Here is a 17361-nt window from a genome sequence, read left to right on the forward strand (position 1 = left end):
TCATAGACAGACACAGTACCCCCATGGAATAGACTCAGAATACGACAGCCATCTCAGCTGCTCCTGTCGCCGCTCGGGCAGCAGCGACATCGACGTCGAGAAATCCTCCGTTGGAGTGGAAGCAGGCGCTGGCTTGGCGCGTGGTGGTCCCCGCGAGCGCGTGCGCGCCCGCTCTTTCCGCACCTGGTAGAGCCGCGAGATCCACGCCGCGACACAGAGGCGCGATTTTGGTGGTAGTGTGGATGTGGTGGGACTAGCGCAGCCCTTCTCCTCTAGAGAAGCATTCTCGTCATCCTCGATGAGAACGTAGCAATCCTCCTCGGACTTGAACATGGACGCGTCGGATGATGTGGGTGCGGCGATAGGACGGATACTGCAGCAAAAGATGTGAATCCTTGTCGGGCACGCGCAGGGATGAGCACTCACTGGGATCGCGCGAGGTGGCGGGAGCTCAGTGAGAGTGAGAGAGACGACAGGTTGCTGTATATAAGGAGCCTGCACGTTAGATCAGCCAAGGCCGCCTAGCGCCCCGGCGAGATCAAGTGGAAGCCTCTTCCCTGCATATCATGTTCCGCTCGACGCCCTCCGCCTTGGCGCCCAGGTCGCTCGACGCGGATGCTACGCTGCATCTGGGTCTGCTCCTCTCCACCTCCTCTCATCCTTGACACTCCTTTCTCTGACAGGATATCCGCTTGGTCTGTTTCCGCGATCCAGACTCGACGAGCACGGTGTGTGCCTGGAGAACCTGCCGCTGATTCGCCGCTGAATTTGAATACGCTCCTCGAAACAACGTTTGCTTCCGCCCCCACGCACATTCCTCGACATCGCCGTGCCCAATTCGGGGCCGTCAGGGGTTACTCGCTGTCCGTATCGCCTCTCGCGTTCAACACCATGCACAGCCATACTACTCAACTACGCCACCGTAGTTGGACTACTGAATGCACGCGAAGTTTGGACGGTCGTGCGATGTACTCGGTCGTGCCGTGTTTCATGTTGCAGAAAGTTTCAACGTTGGCGGTTGTGTACTAGATTCCATGAATCCACCGTCTTCTCCTGATCGCCCCACTGATCGGCTAACGTTTATTGTTCGGAGCTAGCGCGCTCGCTCTGTGCGAAGACACGGGATATCAACGTTATATATCAACGCTTGAGCAAGCACTGGTCGATGCTCGAAGAACGACGCCACATCCGAGTCTATTTGGGGCACGAACCTTCCACTTGGACATTCAGGGCTTCTCGAAGTAAGGCGCTGAGCTGGCGCGGTACTCACTGGCATTCATGAACAGCGGTGCTCGATGCGAAGGGTAGGTGCCCGGACAAGGCCACACCCGAGTGTAGCAAATATCAGGATCGCGAACCTTCTACTCGGACACATTCGCGGCAGGTTCTCGAAACGAAGTGCTGAGCTGTTTCTTCTAGCTCCACGGATACTTGCGCCTGAGGCCCGAAGGTCCAACAAGCTCGTACTTATCCAAGGAGCTGCGCATCGTGAACATTCAGATGTTCCGAGAATAGCGACTCATTCGTAGACTCGCAATGTCGCGGCTTCTACGGGATGAGGAGATGCTATATATATATGCGACAGACTTCCCAAAGGACTATCTGATTCCGTTGGGCTTTCAGTTTTGGAGTTGAGGTATACTGCTTGAGCGACACTTACCGTCCACCATCAAAGGTGTCATTATAACTCCTTCGAATCGACAGAGGTCGAGCGCCGCCACCTCGCGAACGCGAGGCAATCGCCATCAACATCCGATAATGTCATGTACACTAAGGAGATTGCAACGCGAGTTCATCGCCGACCAGTGCCTTGTAGTGTCCGCGGCAGCTGCGGAGGGAGACAACGTCTTCAGCATGACCGCACAAAGGGTGTACGCGTGCTGGCACGTCGCACCGAGCACGGCGGGCTCCGTCGCCTGAAGCTGCGACGTGACAGGGAGCCACGGGAACGCCGTTTATATCCAGACGTGTCGAATCCTCGAACGCAAATGAGCTTCAACGTACTTGAAGGACTTTCGAAACCCCGGCTCCGCAGCATTCTTGAAGCTTGAAAGCCTGCAGGAGGAAGCCTGATAAACTTAGCGCGGATCTGTGGGGGAGTGCACGTAAGGTCGAACCTGGTACGTGGGCCACGTAATGAACCGTGCAGCCTTTGAAGTAAGCCGAAGAGTATTAGCTTCCGGGCTAGCGACTCGTCCTGTGCGAAAACATGACATGAATGTGTGGCAACAAACATCCCGCATGGACGGACCGGGGTCTGCGCAGCAGAGTCAGTGGCGGCTTTGATACCCCGAAAATGCTCACCTACACAAGCGTTGAAGCAGCGCAGGGAACTTGGATTCGACTTAGGCCCCAGGACATTCGCGACTAAGATGAGATGCTGCATGACCGATGTCTCTCAGGATGATATCTGACCGCCGAATAAACTAGGCAGCGAAGCGCGGCAGTGCATGAATGCTACTCCCTTCAAGATATTCAGTAGAACAAGGGGTTCCAACGCGAGCGTCACTATCTCGTAAATGCGAGACGGAGACGACGCCGTGACATACTCAGCCAGGAATATAAGACACGTCTGGCTCGTAATCCTCAAGCGCCGCAAACGGCAATTACACATCCTAGGGCAAAGGTGCATATCTTCAGCATGGATCGAATGGTGCAGGGAACATACGCGTTCCATCAAGCATGGCGAGCTTCACAGCATGAGACTGCGAGACGGCTCACTGGATCATATTCAGAAGTGTTGAAATCTAGTATGCATGGCATGAAGTCCAATATACTCGGCGGATTCTCGAAAGCCGATATTCACCTGCCTCTATTCCAGCGGCCAGACAGGACAGATCTGGGAGGAAGAGCTAAGTCCTAGAGGCACCGTGTAAGCAACCACGCACCTACACGTTAGAGTAGTATCTACTATAGGGTCGTGGACAATAAATCTTGCATCCAAGTAATCCTTGAGCGCGCTACCGCGCGACATCAAAGTCAACACACTCAAACAATAAGTAACCAATCATTACTCTCAGAGGTAGGGAGGGTCTTGCATACTGCTGCGCACTTTCGGAGGTGGAGAAACCTCTCTGCGCTCGGTAATATTCCTCCCGTAAATTAAATGCTCACCTGGCTAAGCACGACAATGGAACGGCATCCACAAATCGATACTCCCGGAATATGTACAGCGGGCAGACGTTGCATAACAGTGGTGGTTACCAACTGTACGTGCTATGGAGGCTCATGACACGTCACAGGTACTGTAACCTCCTGGTTTTACTCTGCCGATCGCCCTTGAGCTTCATGAGCGGCGCCTTGAGGGAGACAGAAAATGGCAACCAGAGCACGTCGAGGATGTTGGCAGTAGGATCAAAGCAAGCACTTTGCACGAACAATTCACTGCATTATGTGTTACTCTACTAATATCACCGGTATCCAAGTTTTCGAGGTGTCGGTGCGATCTAGACGGAATTTAAGAGGTATTCGACGGAGAATGAGGGTGTGCAAAAAACCTCCAAGGTGACGCACAGACATTCATGTACCTACGATCCGTAAGTTCATGCACATTGAACATAAGTACAGTATATCGAAGCACGTTCCGAGAAAGCGACAACAGAGAACTATTTTCCACAATTCTCCGCGGTGCTCTTGTATTGAATCCAATAACGCGATGGACTATCTGTTGGTGGCGTTTTGTTTGAGTTTTGGACACGGAAGAGGCTTTGTAGGTTATCAAACTTGTCGCGCTCCACGCTGAAAAAAAGTGAGAAAGTCGTGTTTAATAACTCGTTGCCTAGATTAAGACCTGTTTCGGAATTTTAAGGCACTATACCACCATAAAAATGGATATAGAGACTTGTCTGGCCCGAGTACGTTACACGTGTGTGGCGAGCACAAACTATGTAGATGTTATTACTCGGGTCCGAACACATTGCATTCCGAGAGTGACTTACATTCAGTTTCCTCTTCCGTAATTTGAATGCACACTTGAACTCCAGGCTTGCGCTCAACACGCAGTTATTCTTGGACCCCGAGGCATTTCATGAAGCCAACATATGTAATTGCAGCGTTCCTCCTCTTGACTTTGCTAGCGATTTGCTCCCGCCATCTGGTCATCTCATTGGTGACGCCCGAGTTCCTCGCTGAAGCGTACATGCAGCTCAAGAAGATCAGACCACATCTCGAAGTAGCGGCGAAGGTTAAGGACCCAGTTATCTGCGAGCTTTCGCTACTGAGGATCAGCCTTGGCGAAAACGGCGTCGTAGTCGTCAATGTCCAGCAGAAAACTTCGCTTTTTTGTTCGAGTTTTGCCAGGTCTCGGTCGTCCTACTCTTCAAGAGTGTGACAGTTGTGTGTCTCGGGATCCAAGAGCGCACAAAACCAGGCGATGACAAAGAAGAACGACCCGAGATCGTGGCAATAACGGCGCAGAGGTACTTTCGTCACCAGGAACAGAACATCGAGAGCCATGAACGGGCGCGTGCCCACGCGTTCTCTCCATTTCGTAGTATCGACGCTTGGAATGGCCGCGCCTTCCGGCTTTGCCTCAGTTTCAGCACAACTTGTCATACTATTCTCCTTTTGAGAATCTGAGGGATCTCCAGTGTTACCGCTAGACGCCGAAGACGGAAACATTGGCATGTCCAAATACGATTCAATGTCTTCGTCGTCCAGATCCCAGTCGCAGGTGACCCCGACAACTTCGCCATTCTTACGATACAGCATGATGATCTCAATGCTGATGTCGTGGTGGAGAACTCTTGACGTCTCCTAGACCTAGTGGTGAGCTATTGCATAATTAGCCAATAATTGGTAACGGTAGAGAAGTGGACTTACCACGAACCACATGCACAATCACTTGTTTGAACTCCTCGACGCTATCGACAGATTGCAGGCGCTGGTACGCTTTCATGATCAGCACCCGACATTCCCGCTCCTTGAACAGCGGCGACACAGGAAAGCCAGACATATGCATCCTCAGCTGGTCCATGCCCTTTATGGTGCGTCTGAGCCAGCACTTCAACTCGACGATGTGCCTCAGGTATTCTGGCTTCTTCTTCCGAAGCACCCTGCGCACCCTCTCGACGTGCGCGCTCTCTTGCTCGCGCGTGATCTCCGGCCATGATATCTTGGCAACGAGCGCCTCAGACCCCCGTGGCTAAGAGGGGGATTACGGTAGTTCCCCTCCCGACAATGCCGAAGTCGCTGGATATGCGCCGGGTGACATCGAACCCAAACACGAGCTCCGATGCACGTTCAATAGTGCCTCCGACGTTGCAGAACATCTCAGCAGGCATGAAAAAGTGCATCCCGGTGTATCTGTTGTAGTGTCTGTACGGAGACCAGAGTAGAGGGAAGATGCCCAGAGTATGCAGAACGGCAGAGCCGATTGCGGCCACGAGGAGCACAAGAAAGTGAGGCTCTTCTACGAAGTTGAAAGACAGAGATTTGACGAGCCCCATGCGGTCAGCATATCACGAGCTGACATCGAGACCGTCGACGGAGAACCCCGACGCGTTCGAACGCAACCTGTGAGACATCATATCCAGGAGATAATTAACGATCTTCACTTCTTCGTTATGTGCGCTGGTATCACCGGCCTGTGGTGCAGTTGCCCCTGGCGGTGCGTTGACAGAAAGGCGTTTGAGTGATCATTCAACCTCGTGGTCTGGAGCATCTTGCGGTTGCTACCTTTTGCGACTGTTCTCTTCTGAGACTCCCTCGGTGGGTACAATCTGGCCTTTGTCAAAAGAGGTCCATGAGCGGGGCCACAACAAGACGAACCTGCGTCGGTATCAACTTCGCCAAATCTGCGCTGACGTCGGTTTCGTGCGTGGATGCCAATGCTCGAGGTCTTTTCACGTCTGCACAAGCCAAAACGAAACGCCAGTCTCGCCGTTTCTCGTTCGCGAAAGTGCACCAGGCGAGACTGCGTCTTACGCCCTTGAATCCGTCCTGCACGATGTTATCCGTCAAATTTAAGAATATAGCAGGAAGTGGACGCGCTGATTTCCCGGAATTTTCTCCTGCGGTGAGAGTCTCACCAGTTGGAGCAGAGAACAGCGGCTTCAGTAGAGACTGTAGTATCGTCTCGAACCCAGCAAAGTAAGCCCTCTCGCTATAACATTAGCAGTAATCTTTGCACGATGCCTGAGGAAGAGTGTACGGCGTTTGAGGTTCCGGGATCATATCGGGCGTGAACTTCCAATCCGCGCGCACGAAATCCACGACGGAAATGTCTTGCTGAACGTATTTGAGCAACTTTCCCCTTACATATTCTTCATTAGACCTGTCGCTGCGATCCGGCACTACAATACGAAGTGGGTGGGATGATGGTGCTTGTGGATCGGAACAAAACTTAGCGACAGCTTGAGACGCAGACATGTGAACATTCACTTGATCGAACAAAGAGATCCGGTCGGTCGGAATGCGACAACTGCGGGGACAAGTCGGTCTCCGAATTCGAGGTTGCATTAACCATGACAGGCTCTGCTTCGTCCAGAAATTCGCTGGTAGTATTCACCTTCAACGCCGCGATAAAATTCGCTACGAGAACAGTATGGAGCCAAGTAAGGAGCAAGCATCCTAGCGAGACCATCAGCAAAGAACAATGGTCCAGACCACGTGCCAGCGGTGGACATTGGGAGACAGCGAGCTTGTTCAGACTACAGCGATATCCAGAAGTGGAGTCCATGGTGAGGGGCAGGTCGTGGATATCTAAGCCACGAAAAATACAAACAAGTGTCGTGCACACCGCAGGCGTTATCCGTATTGGAGCGCCAAACCAAGACTATTTCACGTCCAAGATGAAATTTGTACATGATGGGCGCAGTACGAACCACTTCAGAGACGCCTGTAGAAGCAAACATCAGTACGTAGAAAAAGATGCGAGCCTGCTGGCAGCCTCGTGGTTTGGGCTTGTTAGATGGGCGAAGAGGTATGGAACGTGATCTCGGCCATCCATTAGCGCTATCTGCAGAATTACATTCAGTAGACCCTGCAAAGGACCGCTCTGATACCTCGAGTAAGATGCACAGCAAGGTGTAGGTTCGACGATAATCCTCCTTCGAGTCGCGTTCGGCGAGATTCGTGTGGAAAACTGGACGCTGACGGCAAAAAAGCTGACGGTGCGGATATCGATGAAGCCGAGTCGCTTGCGGCCCTTTTTTGCAATTGCAAGAACCGGCCGATCCTTCACGAACCGGTGAACATCACCATCGACTTTCCGCAGAGATCCTGCGGTCACAGGTCAGTAACTTTGCATCTGATATGGACGTACCGTAATTCTCAGCGGACAAAGTTCATTCGAATGATACAGGAGGCATCTGTGCGACTGTCAGCGATAGTCAGATCAGCAGATAGATGCAAACGCTAGGAGACCCAACTCAGCGGTACTGGGAGCTGCTATATAAGCCAGGCCACAGGATGGCCCCGATCTGGTATGTCCCCCTAAACCGACTTAGGCGGTTACACAAGGCCTGCAAGCTCTGCGGTCGGTCCGAGGCGTATAGCCGGACAGAACCGTCAAGAACTCAAAGCTGTGCTGCTGGTTCGGACGCCTTCCAACATAAAATCTGGTGTGGCCCTTTAAACACACCAGATTTCATGTTGAAAGAATTGTTTGCTTGAGAAATGGACCTCGAGATCGGAGCTATGGGCGACTCGGTTTCACGTTGAGCTTTCTAAATGCAGACATGCGAGATCTAAGGACTGTTTGACGTAAGTCAAAACTACGGCAGGGCCGCAGCGTCTGTTTCTGTTCTGCAGGTGGTCAGGAGGTGTGCGATGATACTCACGAATTCGTGTTCCTTTGATCCTAACGGACACCATGCGAGGAGAAGAAACTGGGGGAACTCAAAAGTGTGGGACGGAGAGATCCGTCACGTGGCTGTGCGGCAGGGGAAGAGCTTAGTAAGAGCTTAGTCAGCGCTTACGTGTGTGTCAGGCAATTTTTGCAAGCGTTTCCCCCGTCTCGGAAGCTCGATCCACCATCATCGATATCTATATTTCCCCCGCCCGCTTCCGACCCAAGTCGGTCCACGTCTGAATCGAGAAAGGTATAGAAATCTGGTTGAAGTAGAACGCCGGACGGAATCACAATGTAATTCATTGAATCGTCGTGTACTTCGCTGCGCCTCGCTGACCGTTTGCAATGCATCATGTCGTCCGTCCTACAGCCGGCTATTACCATTGTTGCCCTTCCCAGCCGCCATGGCCATGGCTGTAAAGCTTTCTACTCCCGTCGCCACCCGCCACACACAGGCAGAATCCAATGAAGTCAACCTGAGGCGCTCCAGCCGTATCCGCGTACTACGCCGTTCAGGGGCGCGGCCATGTGCCACAGCCCATGGTCCCACCCCCGAGTCCCTATCTCAAACCAGCAGCAGAAGCAGAAGCCTCCGGCCTCGAACCGCTCGCGCCACTCCCGGAAGCTCCAGCAGTTCTCCCAACCGCAGTCCCACCACCCCCACGCTTCTCAAGGCTGTCAGGGCCACATCCGGTCCAAACAATCACCAAACACCCGAGCCCAGTTCCTCGAGGCTGAGTTCGAAGCTGCAACCCACAAAGGCGAATCCAAGATCTGACGCCACAACTACCTCCAAAAAGCGTCGCCGCGGATGCGATCTCCCGGATCGTTCCCCTATTACCGCACCGTCCGCTTCGCCAGATCTCGAGGACGATGAATACCGCACGCCCAGGGCGCTCAGAGCACTCAAGCGTCAGCGATTGACAGGCGAGAGCTCTGCCCCCAGTTCATTCACGATCTCCATCGATCATCATAACGAACTGCCTGGTGGCCACAGTAGCCGCAACGATAACAATTCTCTCAATCTGTTCGATTCAGAAGATGCGCCTGACCCGAGCACGTATCAATTTAGGCAAGATGCTGCGCTAACTTTGGACGAGGCAAGTGCCAGAATCGTCGCCCAATTTTGCCACGATTGACGTGATCATCTGCAGGTCGCGAGTGGCAAAGGATCATCGCTAGCGCTGTCATTGGCGTCGCCTGCCGAGTGAGTCTCCAGAAGCTGGATCATTATTGTTCGTACTGAAGCGTTCTCTTCCAGAGAATCCGCAGGCCCTTTGAAAGGCGTGACAGCTGTCAGTAACGCGACTTCTGTAGAGTCCCCCGTTGATCTTAAAGAACCGATCACACCGACATCGCGAATCGATCCAACTTGCAGCGAGACGAAGGTCGTCTCCATCTCTCTATCCGAGACTGCCGGTTACCAGTCACCACCGCTTTCCTCCCCTATCGTACCGCCTACTCTTCTGGAGCTCCCTGCCCTTATACCCCCACCAGTTGTCGCGCAAGATATAGACATTCTGCAGCTTCCCACACCATCTTCCCCATCTCCATCGTCACCATTATCACCGTCACCGTTATCACCGTCGTCACCATTATCACCGGATCCTCGTCGGCGTAACCGAGTGCGCACACCGGAGGCATGCGACCCGAACATCTGGAAATTGGCGTGCCAGGAGCGGGTACGGTACTTGTACGTGCCGCGCTCTGAATCCATACAAATATCTCACCGCTGATTTGTGTTGCAGGTTGCGTAGGTATGGCGGAGCGGCACTCCGAGCGGTGGTCGAAGCGCAGGCTCGGCACCATGTACTAGCTCAGGCCAAGTTCTGCCATTACACACCGGCGAGCTACTCCAGCTCGTCGCGCTCGGCGCTCCGCTATCTACAAGCGGATGACATGGACATCGACTGGGAGGCGGAAGAACTTCACGACTTTGAGTACGGCGATTACGACGACGACGACGACGACGAGGAATGGGACTTAGACGAGGAAGAGGACGACGACTACGAGTATGATGAGGTGCTCGGCATGGACATGAGCGCAGATTCCACGACGGAGGTCGAAGCCATGGACGTGGACGAGCAGCACGTTGATGGATCACGTGCATTAGAAGCCTTGACAACGACGCCCACGACAGCGCCTTCGGTGTCATCGCCGCCTACACGACCGGCATCGCCTTCGGCGCCGGCGCTTCCGGCCGACCGCTCGTCCGTCCAGCCGTACGTCCCGGAGCCACCGCAGCTCCCACCGCTAGCTACGGTCCGCGTGCCGAATCTTGAGCCTTGCATGCCTGTGACTCCGGAGGGCAAGCCATTCGTGGGCCGCGGGACACCCGTTGACAAGCAGCGTCGTGCGGACTGGGGCAGCCTCCAGCCGGGCTCGTGGACACCAGTCCTTTTCTTTCCCGTGTCACTGACGTCGCCTAAGGCGTCACCGATACCCGACGTGCAGTTCAGCGACGATGGTATGGGCGAGTATCGTTCACAAGAAGTCGAGATGGACACGAATCCCCAGTTTTCCGATTTCTCGGAACCGTCGGCGTCCAGTGACTTCACGTACGCACCGGCCCTCCCTGAGCGCACATGGCTCCCTCCCCAACCACCCGCGATCGTTACCAGCATCACTTCCGCGCCCACAGCAACACCAGCTTTCCCTCCGTCTGTGTCTCCCGACGTTGCGGCCACGGCGCAGAACCAGACAGGCTGTGCATGGCACAGCAGTTTTCTGCAATGTCTCCTCAGCGGCTGCACTCCGTGCGCTCCCACAAATGCACCACAGCCGTCTTCGTCCATACTCATGCCGAGTATGGCAGGCCCAAGCTCTCCCGTGACGCTCACTCAGGCTCCGGGGGAATTTGAATTGAATGAGCAAGCGCAGCTCGCTTCCAGCACCCTCAGTCACGCACTCGGTTGAAATAGCCATCCGTTCGTGTCTTGTGTCTCTCGTCATTGTCCCTATCATCGTTGTCGTCGCTGTCATCGTGCCGGCGTCATCCATGCTGAATTTTCTCGCATTGCTGTCGGATTGGACTCATTCCCCCACTCATCTCCGTCTCGGTCCTCACGCTATCGTCGCTATTAACGTGTGTGCTTAGTGCACTATCGCATTTGTCCCGCGTGTCTTGCGCTGTATTTGTGTATATACCATTGGATGGGCCTGGATCTATATAGTACTAATAACCCTGTGGCATTGCGTGCGTCGCGTGTATCTCCCTGTTAGCTGTATAGTCATCTGTGTATTAATCTGTGCTCCAACTCTGCACAGCGCTCTCACATCGGTTGGAATCAGTTGTCTCCGGAGTTCATCCCGGTGTGATGTGGCCTCTTAGCGTTCATCTCCAGTTCGTCCCCAACACTTTCAAGGCAGCACTAATCTTCTAAGGGTGCTCGAACAGCCCAAATGCGCCTGCATCGCACTATGTAATATTAATATTCCTTCGCTGCACACGCAAGAGACGACCCGCTGCGACGGAGTCAGTATCTAAGTCAGACAGACGCCATGCAGTGCGGGCGATCAGGACCTGTCCGCACCGGCACCGCCGAGTCTGCGTCTGCTTACAGTCTGCCTGCGCTTTCCGGGCATGCGTGTGGAGACCTCAAGTCCTTGCGGACGTCTTGAGGCTGCTGCGGCAGTACCGTGCGCGCCCCAACCGGCCTCGTTTCCTCACCAGTACCAGTGCCAACGGGGGTGGCCGGTCCTGTGGTCTCGTCCACGTACGTATTCAGTGCACCACGACCGGCCGTGTTCCCCCAAATTCCGGGCGAGTGCTGTGCCGTGGTGGAACGTGTGCGGGCTGGCTCAATCCCGGTGCTGAGCTTAAGCGTGCGACATGGTCACGCCTCGTTGACTCGGACTCCAACCCTTTGACCTGCGTCTGGAGTATCGGAGCAAAGTGAATCGGATTATCTATCGTAAGCGTAGAGACGGGTATGATATCATTAGTACGGACTAGTACACACAGACAACACTAAGGAATACAACAGCGCCAGTGCTCGGGGAACGAACGCTCCAGGATGCAAGGCGCCATACTGTACGATCGTATATGCGTAGTGGGATAGGTATGTATGCTGGTGGATATGGAGCAGAGAGAGAAAATGCCAGATGGTGTCGTGAGAGGGCGTCCTGGGTAGGCCAGTTCGTAACTTGCAGAGTCTGTATCCAGTAATTGGAGAAAAACAACATGGGGTGAAAGACGAAAAATTACAACATCCGTATATCCTAGTAAATCAATTGCAGCGAGGGCGGGGTCGGTGGAGGGTCCACTGTAGTCGACGACGGGGCCCAGCTCTAGAAGACAATAGTTAGCTGGGAGAATCAATGGCGGCGTTGCTTTGAATGCCTACCCTGTGGCTTAAGCGATCTCCGTGAGTCTTCCAGCTCTCCCTTTCACTGGAAACTGGGTCAACGAGGAAGAGGGCATCCGAGTCTTCTTTGCTCTTCAGTGCGACACTGACGCGCCGAGCATGTCCGGAACGCTGATTCTTGGGCGGTACATACGGAAACTCATGTGGTGCAGTAATGGGCGGGCCCGCAGACTCGACAGCTGGCTGATATTCTAAGGCGGACTGTGAGCTAGGGGCGGCTTGAATAACATCTTGAACAGGAGGAGCGAAGGGAGGCGTATACGCGCGGGGCTGAAAACTGACGGGTGCAGGCGGAGGCCCAACCTCGTAGATGGGACGGTCTCGCCATGGGCGCACTTCAGGCGAAGTGTGACCGTAATTCCTTGACTGGGAGAGCGCGATGTAGGGTTGACGCCAAGGCTCATAAGTGCGAGGCCAAGCGCGAGAAGGCTCAAGCTGTGACGGTGAGACAGGACCTTGCGGCGGGTATGGGAAGTACGTGGTACCATTGTATTGGTACACAGGAGGCAAGGTCGAATCGACTGGGCTGAGAGGTTGCATATGAGTCGGAGACTCTACGGCAACAGGCAGCGCGTGGACTTTGGGTATGACCGGTTCCGGGTGCTTGTAGGGGCACAGCACGCCCTTCTGACAGTTAGGCCATGCGAGGCACGGAGTGTGACGAACAACTTGACAGGGGACAATAAATCAGAAAGAAGCCGACACAAAATAGGCGAAACAACATACAGAGATGTACAGCGAGGGGATGAAGGTATGGGCAGTCCTTGACGTGGCAGAGTCCTTGCACGTATGCCCAACAGTGACTGTGCTTTGTACCGGCCTTCCCCCTACCAACACCGCCGCTCGCGAGGGCCCCATTAGAGTTGTCGCGGGAGGGGAACCTCACGTCCTCGAGAGCGATATCTGCCAACGCCAAGTCATGTATACTGTTATCGAAGAAACAAACAGTCAGTCGTTGACATAACATAAGGGCGCAAATAAGCTGCGTCTACTTACTAATTGCAGTCGTCGCCGAGAGGGCACCATCCTCTGTTCTTGGCGAAGTGTCTGCAAAGTGTCGTCCTCCACGACAAAGGCCTGTATTGCACAGCCGCAGTACGAGGAGCCTGGAGGGCAGGGTTGTATGGAGCAGAGGAATAAACCCAATTATAAGGAACCATCTCCGAGCTATGAGCGGATGGTGATGTCGCCATCCATTGAACGGTAGGAGGGGACATTGGGAGGGCAAGACGGTATGGAATATTGTGTTCGCTTTGGTTCAACTATGGACAGTACATGGTCATCAGGTACCGGAGGACATACGTCCGCCTACCTCACTCACCGACGGATACATAAATTGAGTAATAGGCAAAGTGGGGGATAACATAGGTGGGGCCATGGTGTGGAGATACTTGCACTGGGATCCCTGAGGACAGTGACCGAGAGCAAAATTTCTGCAGAGTTTGGCTTGGGACAGACAGCGTCAGCGGAAATTACCTACCCGTCAGAGAAATCGAAAGGACACACTCTTGAATCGATCCCGTCTCGAGGCCATTCTGTAACAATGGAAAAGAAGAAGTAACAAAGCGGATGGAGTGCAGCTGCGCGCTTGAACCTATTAGGTCGTGAAGCGTACGAAGTCAGACACAACAGATATGAATTTGCCACCTGCACGTGCCAGACACGCGAAGAACAAAGCGTAGCTCCGTAGGACACGGGTTGAAGAAAGTCACAGTAAATTGGCCAAAGCGTCGCTTTCCATATGAACGGGTCTGGCATACACAATAAATGGCGTCACGGGATTAAAGGTGGGAGATCCATCGTGGCGGTGAACCCCAGCCATTCAAAGCGTCGAGAATTTGCGGTGCAACGGACAGAAAAATATCTCCATGGCATAGTGAGAAGAGTAGGATGGACAGCCATCTGCAAAGGGGGAACCGGGAGGAGTCATAGTCCTGGGGCTCCCTATGAAATGCACTGCAGCACACCACAAACACGCCGTTTACACGAGTGTAGAGGTCGGACCTGATCAGGCAGGTTTTGCCAAAAATAGGTGACTTACATAATCATCCGGAGGCAGTTTTCGCCCGGCTTGTCTCCGGAATTATTTCCACGCAAGGCCGAGCTTGTCATCCTCCGAGGCTGTGAACAGCAAACCAGTTCCGGCACTCAACTGCACCTGTTGACCCTCGATCGGGGAGATCAGCAAGTATCAATGTACGATCACAGAAGTCGCCCGAATGTGCCGCCTCTAGCAGTTTGTGTACCAAAAGAGTAGCGTGTGCTCGAAGATTCCCTCTGTGCAATCGACGAATCTCTATAAGAACTAGTGGCGTTCAAGAAGCAGAGCCGTTCCTGAGATCGTCCAGTGTACGCAGGTCACATCTTTACTGATAAAGACCAGGACCGTTAGCTAGCCAGGAACCATATTATCCTCACTGTATCATGCACCAGACATGCAGAATGGTTGGGGTTTCACACCGACATGTCGCCAAGTGATACGTAGTGAGGCGGACAGCTATCCAGCTGAACTCAGATGCATGCAGGACGAGGGGAAGGGACGTCGGCAGTTCGTAGTTGAATGTGTCCGTAATTACGTACAGTGTCGCAACCGAGATGCAGGACCAGAACAACAGAAGTATGATGACAAGAACATTGAAAAATCGTCGAGACGAAGCCCAGTCGAGCAGCTGCATGAGGGAAACAAAACGTCCATGGATGTCGACTAACGCATCCCGCAGCAGTACGTGATGCATGGTTCCCCCATCGTCGGAAAGATACGCGACGTCACGACAACAAGTAGTTCTACTTCACTGAGCAAGCATCATCGGAGGTATGAAACTCCCGAACGACATCTATCCAATGGCCAAAGCTGCTGCTATTCTCCGTGCAGTGACTGTCGCGCCGACCAGTCTCCTGATCAGCCGCAAGAGAAAGTGATGGAGCCAATCATGCGTTTGCAGAAGTGCGACGATTGAACTCACTTGTCCTTAAGGCCATGCCCAACAGTATTGGTAGCATTCAGTTCGAAAGGGATGATGAGCAACGCCGACCTAGAATCAGATTTGTCCAAACTTAGAACACGGTCCCGAAGCTTAGACACCTACCAAGTGCAGAGTAGTGATCAACGCTTGCTAGTCGCGAGATGACCACTCTTTCGGGATCCTCACGTTTCTCCGGCGGAGACGCAGAGAAAAAACAGATGACATAACAAGCAAAGGTCATGATCGAAATAGATCTACCAGGAGAGAGCACAACGAAAGCAACGCAACCATGAACATAAAGTACTAAACCTTGGGGAACGTGATTCAGCACATAGCTGCCTCGAGTGAATTACTTGTAGGAGAACTCACTGGAAGTCTATCAGTAACATACCATAACATACGCGTCCTCGATCAAAGTTGAGATTGAGATGCCCATTCTGTGGGGTACGGTCGATCTGCGTCGCGTCTGGTGGAGTCATGTCAACTGGGTGTCAAATAGAGACAGCGGGAGGCGAGCTGGGCACTGACGAAGACATAGGCCTTGGCGCCGAAAACATGCCGCCGTCTGGAATTTGCATACGCTTGCGGGGAGGTGAAGAAGTCAACCCCTAGTAAGAAGAAATCCAGCCGATTAGCCCGTATTCTTGCTATTCAAGATGTCCTACCTCGTATCCTGGTTGATTCTGCACCAAATGATCCATCAACCCTGCTCTGGGACCCTCATGGACAGTATGCGAGCCTTGCAGCCCTTCCCAATGGCGAGGATGCTTTCGGTCGAAAGAAACCATGCAGTCGGCATGTGCCTCAGCTTCGCGAGTAGATGCAAACGCCTAGGGTAACGGGGGAAATCTAAGACACGAATATTCCGAGCTTTGGTCAGACACGCACGCGTTCGGAAGTGCCGAACCCTTGAGCCTGCGCTATCTCAGCTGCCGCTACAACGCTGTCGGTTTGTGGCCACTGCATGCCCCTCATGGCTTTCCAGCTATTCACACTGGCTTGAACGCTGACATGATTGGCCCTAATAAAACGTGTGAGATCTCAACTAAGTCGAGGTTGGGAACGAACAGGTTCGGGCTCATTGTCTCCTCCTGAGAGTGAGTTGTACTTGCTCTCGAGACTGAACGAGGAAATCCGGAATTCGATGAATCATGAACGGCGGTAGCGACGTCTGAAGCAAAGGCGCTGAATCCCTGAATCTCCAACCAACACGATTTATGTACCTTGCGGCGGTACAGTGCGATATTTTTCAAGGAGAACGGTCACTACAGGGGGGAGAAATTGTGCAGCCGGGATTCAGTGATTCATAGGAACAACGTACTTATGGCGTCACGGCGCTCCTCGGCCAATGAGACTTGCTGGCGTGCTCTTGACTCTGTATCCAAGCAACTGGTATATAACGCGAAGGCCTCTTGTGTTTCCCTCTGAGCGCGCAGCAAAGCTGCTCTCGCACTACTGAGTATTTTTCCTTCGACAAAATGAGAGGTACAGATATACAACGAAGGAAATGGATGACGCACGGTTGGAGTTCACCTGGTCCATCACACTTTGCGGATTGTCGATTTGAGAAGAGCTTGCTTCAGGTGATTCCGCTTGGTCTTGGTCGATGGTATCTGAGTATTGCTTAGGAAACAAATACGGCTGTGTGCCGGAATCGCTGACCTTTGTCGTCTCCACTCCAGGAAAGTGGGGCGGACGGAACGACGGCAGTGGAGAGTACAGGATGCTGTTGGTTTGTACCACTCGGGTTATTCTGCAAGAATGCCCGTCGTAATCGAGGGTTGTGTGGAATTCCCGCGGCCTGACGTTCAATGAACTTGCGAAGGAACGTCAGCTCCACATCGTCCGGCATAACATATGGAGGTCCTTGTATCTCCCCTTTCTGCATCAGCAGCTCCAGGTGCGACATCACTTTGTCTTTGAGCTGCTGGAGCCACTCGTGCAGCTCCATGTGTTCTTGGTCCGCTTCCGCATTGTAGTCCTGCCGACGTCTGGCCTTTCTCCAGTAGCTCTTCGTCAGCTTCAGAGCCCTGTTGACTTCATTGTCTAGAACGCGATACCAGTCGCTTGCTTGACGGTTCAGGCGCACGGCCAGAACGCCAGGCTGCACCCTGAGCTGCAAGGTGCATCGGCCCTCGTTGTCTGGTGGTCCCAAAAAGCCCTTTTGGCCTTGATTCCCTCGGGTTGCACCTCGGGAGACGTTACCGAGCTCTGGCCATGGGAGATCGTCGGTAAGCAT

At 53.4% G+C, this 17361-nt stretch overlaps 5 protein-coding genes across 5 annotated transcripts; 1 reads left to right on the forward strand and 4 right to left on the reverse strand.

Annotated features, from left to right (window-relative positions):
* SCP_1801000 (hypothetical protein) lies at positions 1-333 on the reverse strand (the record flags this gene model as incomplete). Its single annotated transcript, XM_027765190.1, has 1 exon — positions 1-333. The coding sequence occupies one exon, from the start codon at positions 331-333 to the stop codon at positions 1-3; it is 333 nt and encodes a 110-aa protein (XP_027620991.1).
* Positions 334-4311: 3978 nt separating this feature from the next.
* On the reverse strand, positions 4312-5447 carry SCP_1801010 (hypothetical protein; the record flags this gene model as incomplete). Its single annotated transcript, XM_027765191.1, has 3 exons — positions 4312-4755; positions 4829-5113; positions 5160-5447. 3 exons carry the CDS (start codon positions 5445-5447, stop codon positions 4312-4314), a joined length of 1017 nt encoding a protein of 338 aa, XP_027620992.1.
* A 2749-nt stretch (positions 5448-8196) lies between these two features.
* On the forward strand, positions 8197-10708 carry SCP_1801020 (hypothetical protein; the record flags this gene model as incomplete). Its single annotated transcript, XM_027765192.1, has 4 exons — positions 8197-8892; positions 8947-8999; positions 9054-9485; positions 9541-10708. The coding sequence occupies 4 exons, from the start codon at positions 8197-8199 to the stop codon at positions 10706-10708; spliced, it is 2349 nt and encodes a 782-aa protein (XP_027620993.1).
* A 1305-nt stretch (positions 10709-12013) lies between these two features.
* Positions 12014-13693, reverse strand: SCP_1801030 (hypothetical protein; the record flags this gene model as incomplete). Its single annotated transcript, XM_027765193.1, has 6 exons — positions 12014-12082; positions 12139-12827; positions 12886-13085; positions 13156-13421; positions 13481-13605; positions 13666-13693. The coding sequence occupies 6 exons, from the start codon at positions 13691-13693 to the stop codon at positions 12014-12016; spliced, it is 1377 nt and encodes a 458-aa protein (XP_027620994.1).
* Positions 13694-15533: 1840 nt separating this feature from the next.
* Positions 15534-17361, reverse strand: SCP_1801040 (hypothetical protein; the record flags this gene model as incomplete). The annotated part of the gene is made up of 9 exons (XM_027765194.1): positions 15534-15588; positions 15651-15730; positions 15788-15952; positions 16011-16143; positions 16191-16293; positions 16346-16387; positions 16444-16590; positions 16643-16735; positions 16785-17361. 9 exons carry the CDS (start codon positions 17359-17361, stop codon positions 15534-15536), a joined length of 1395 nt encoding a protein of 464 aa, XP_027620995.1.

The sequence above is a fragment of the Sparassis crispa genome (genome assembly GCF_003851025.1).
Source record: "Sparassis crispa DNA, contig_000017F, whole genome shotgun sequence".
Classification (NCBI taxonomy): domain Eukaryota; kingdom Fungi; phylum Basidiomycota; class Agaricomycetes; order Polyporales; family Sparassidaceae; genus Sparassis; species Sparassis crispa.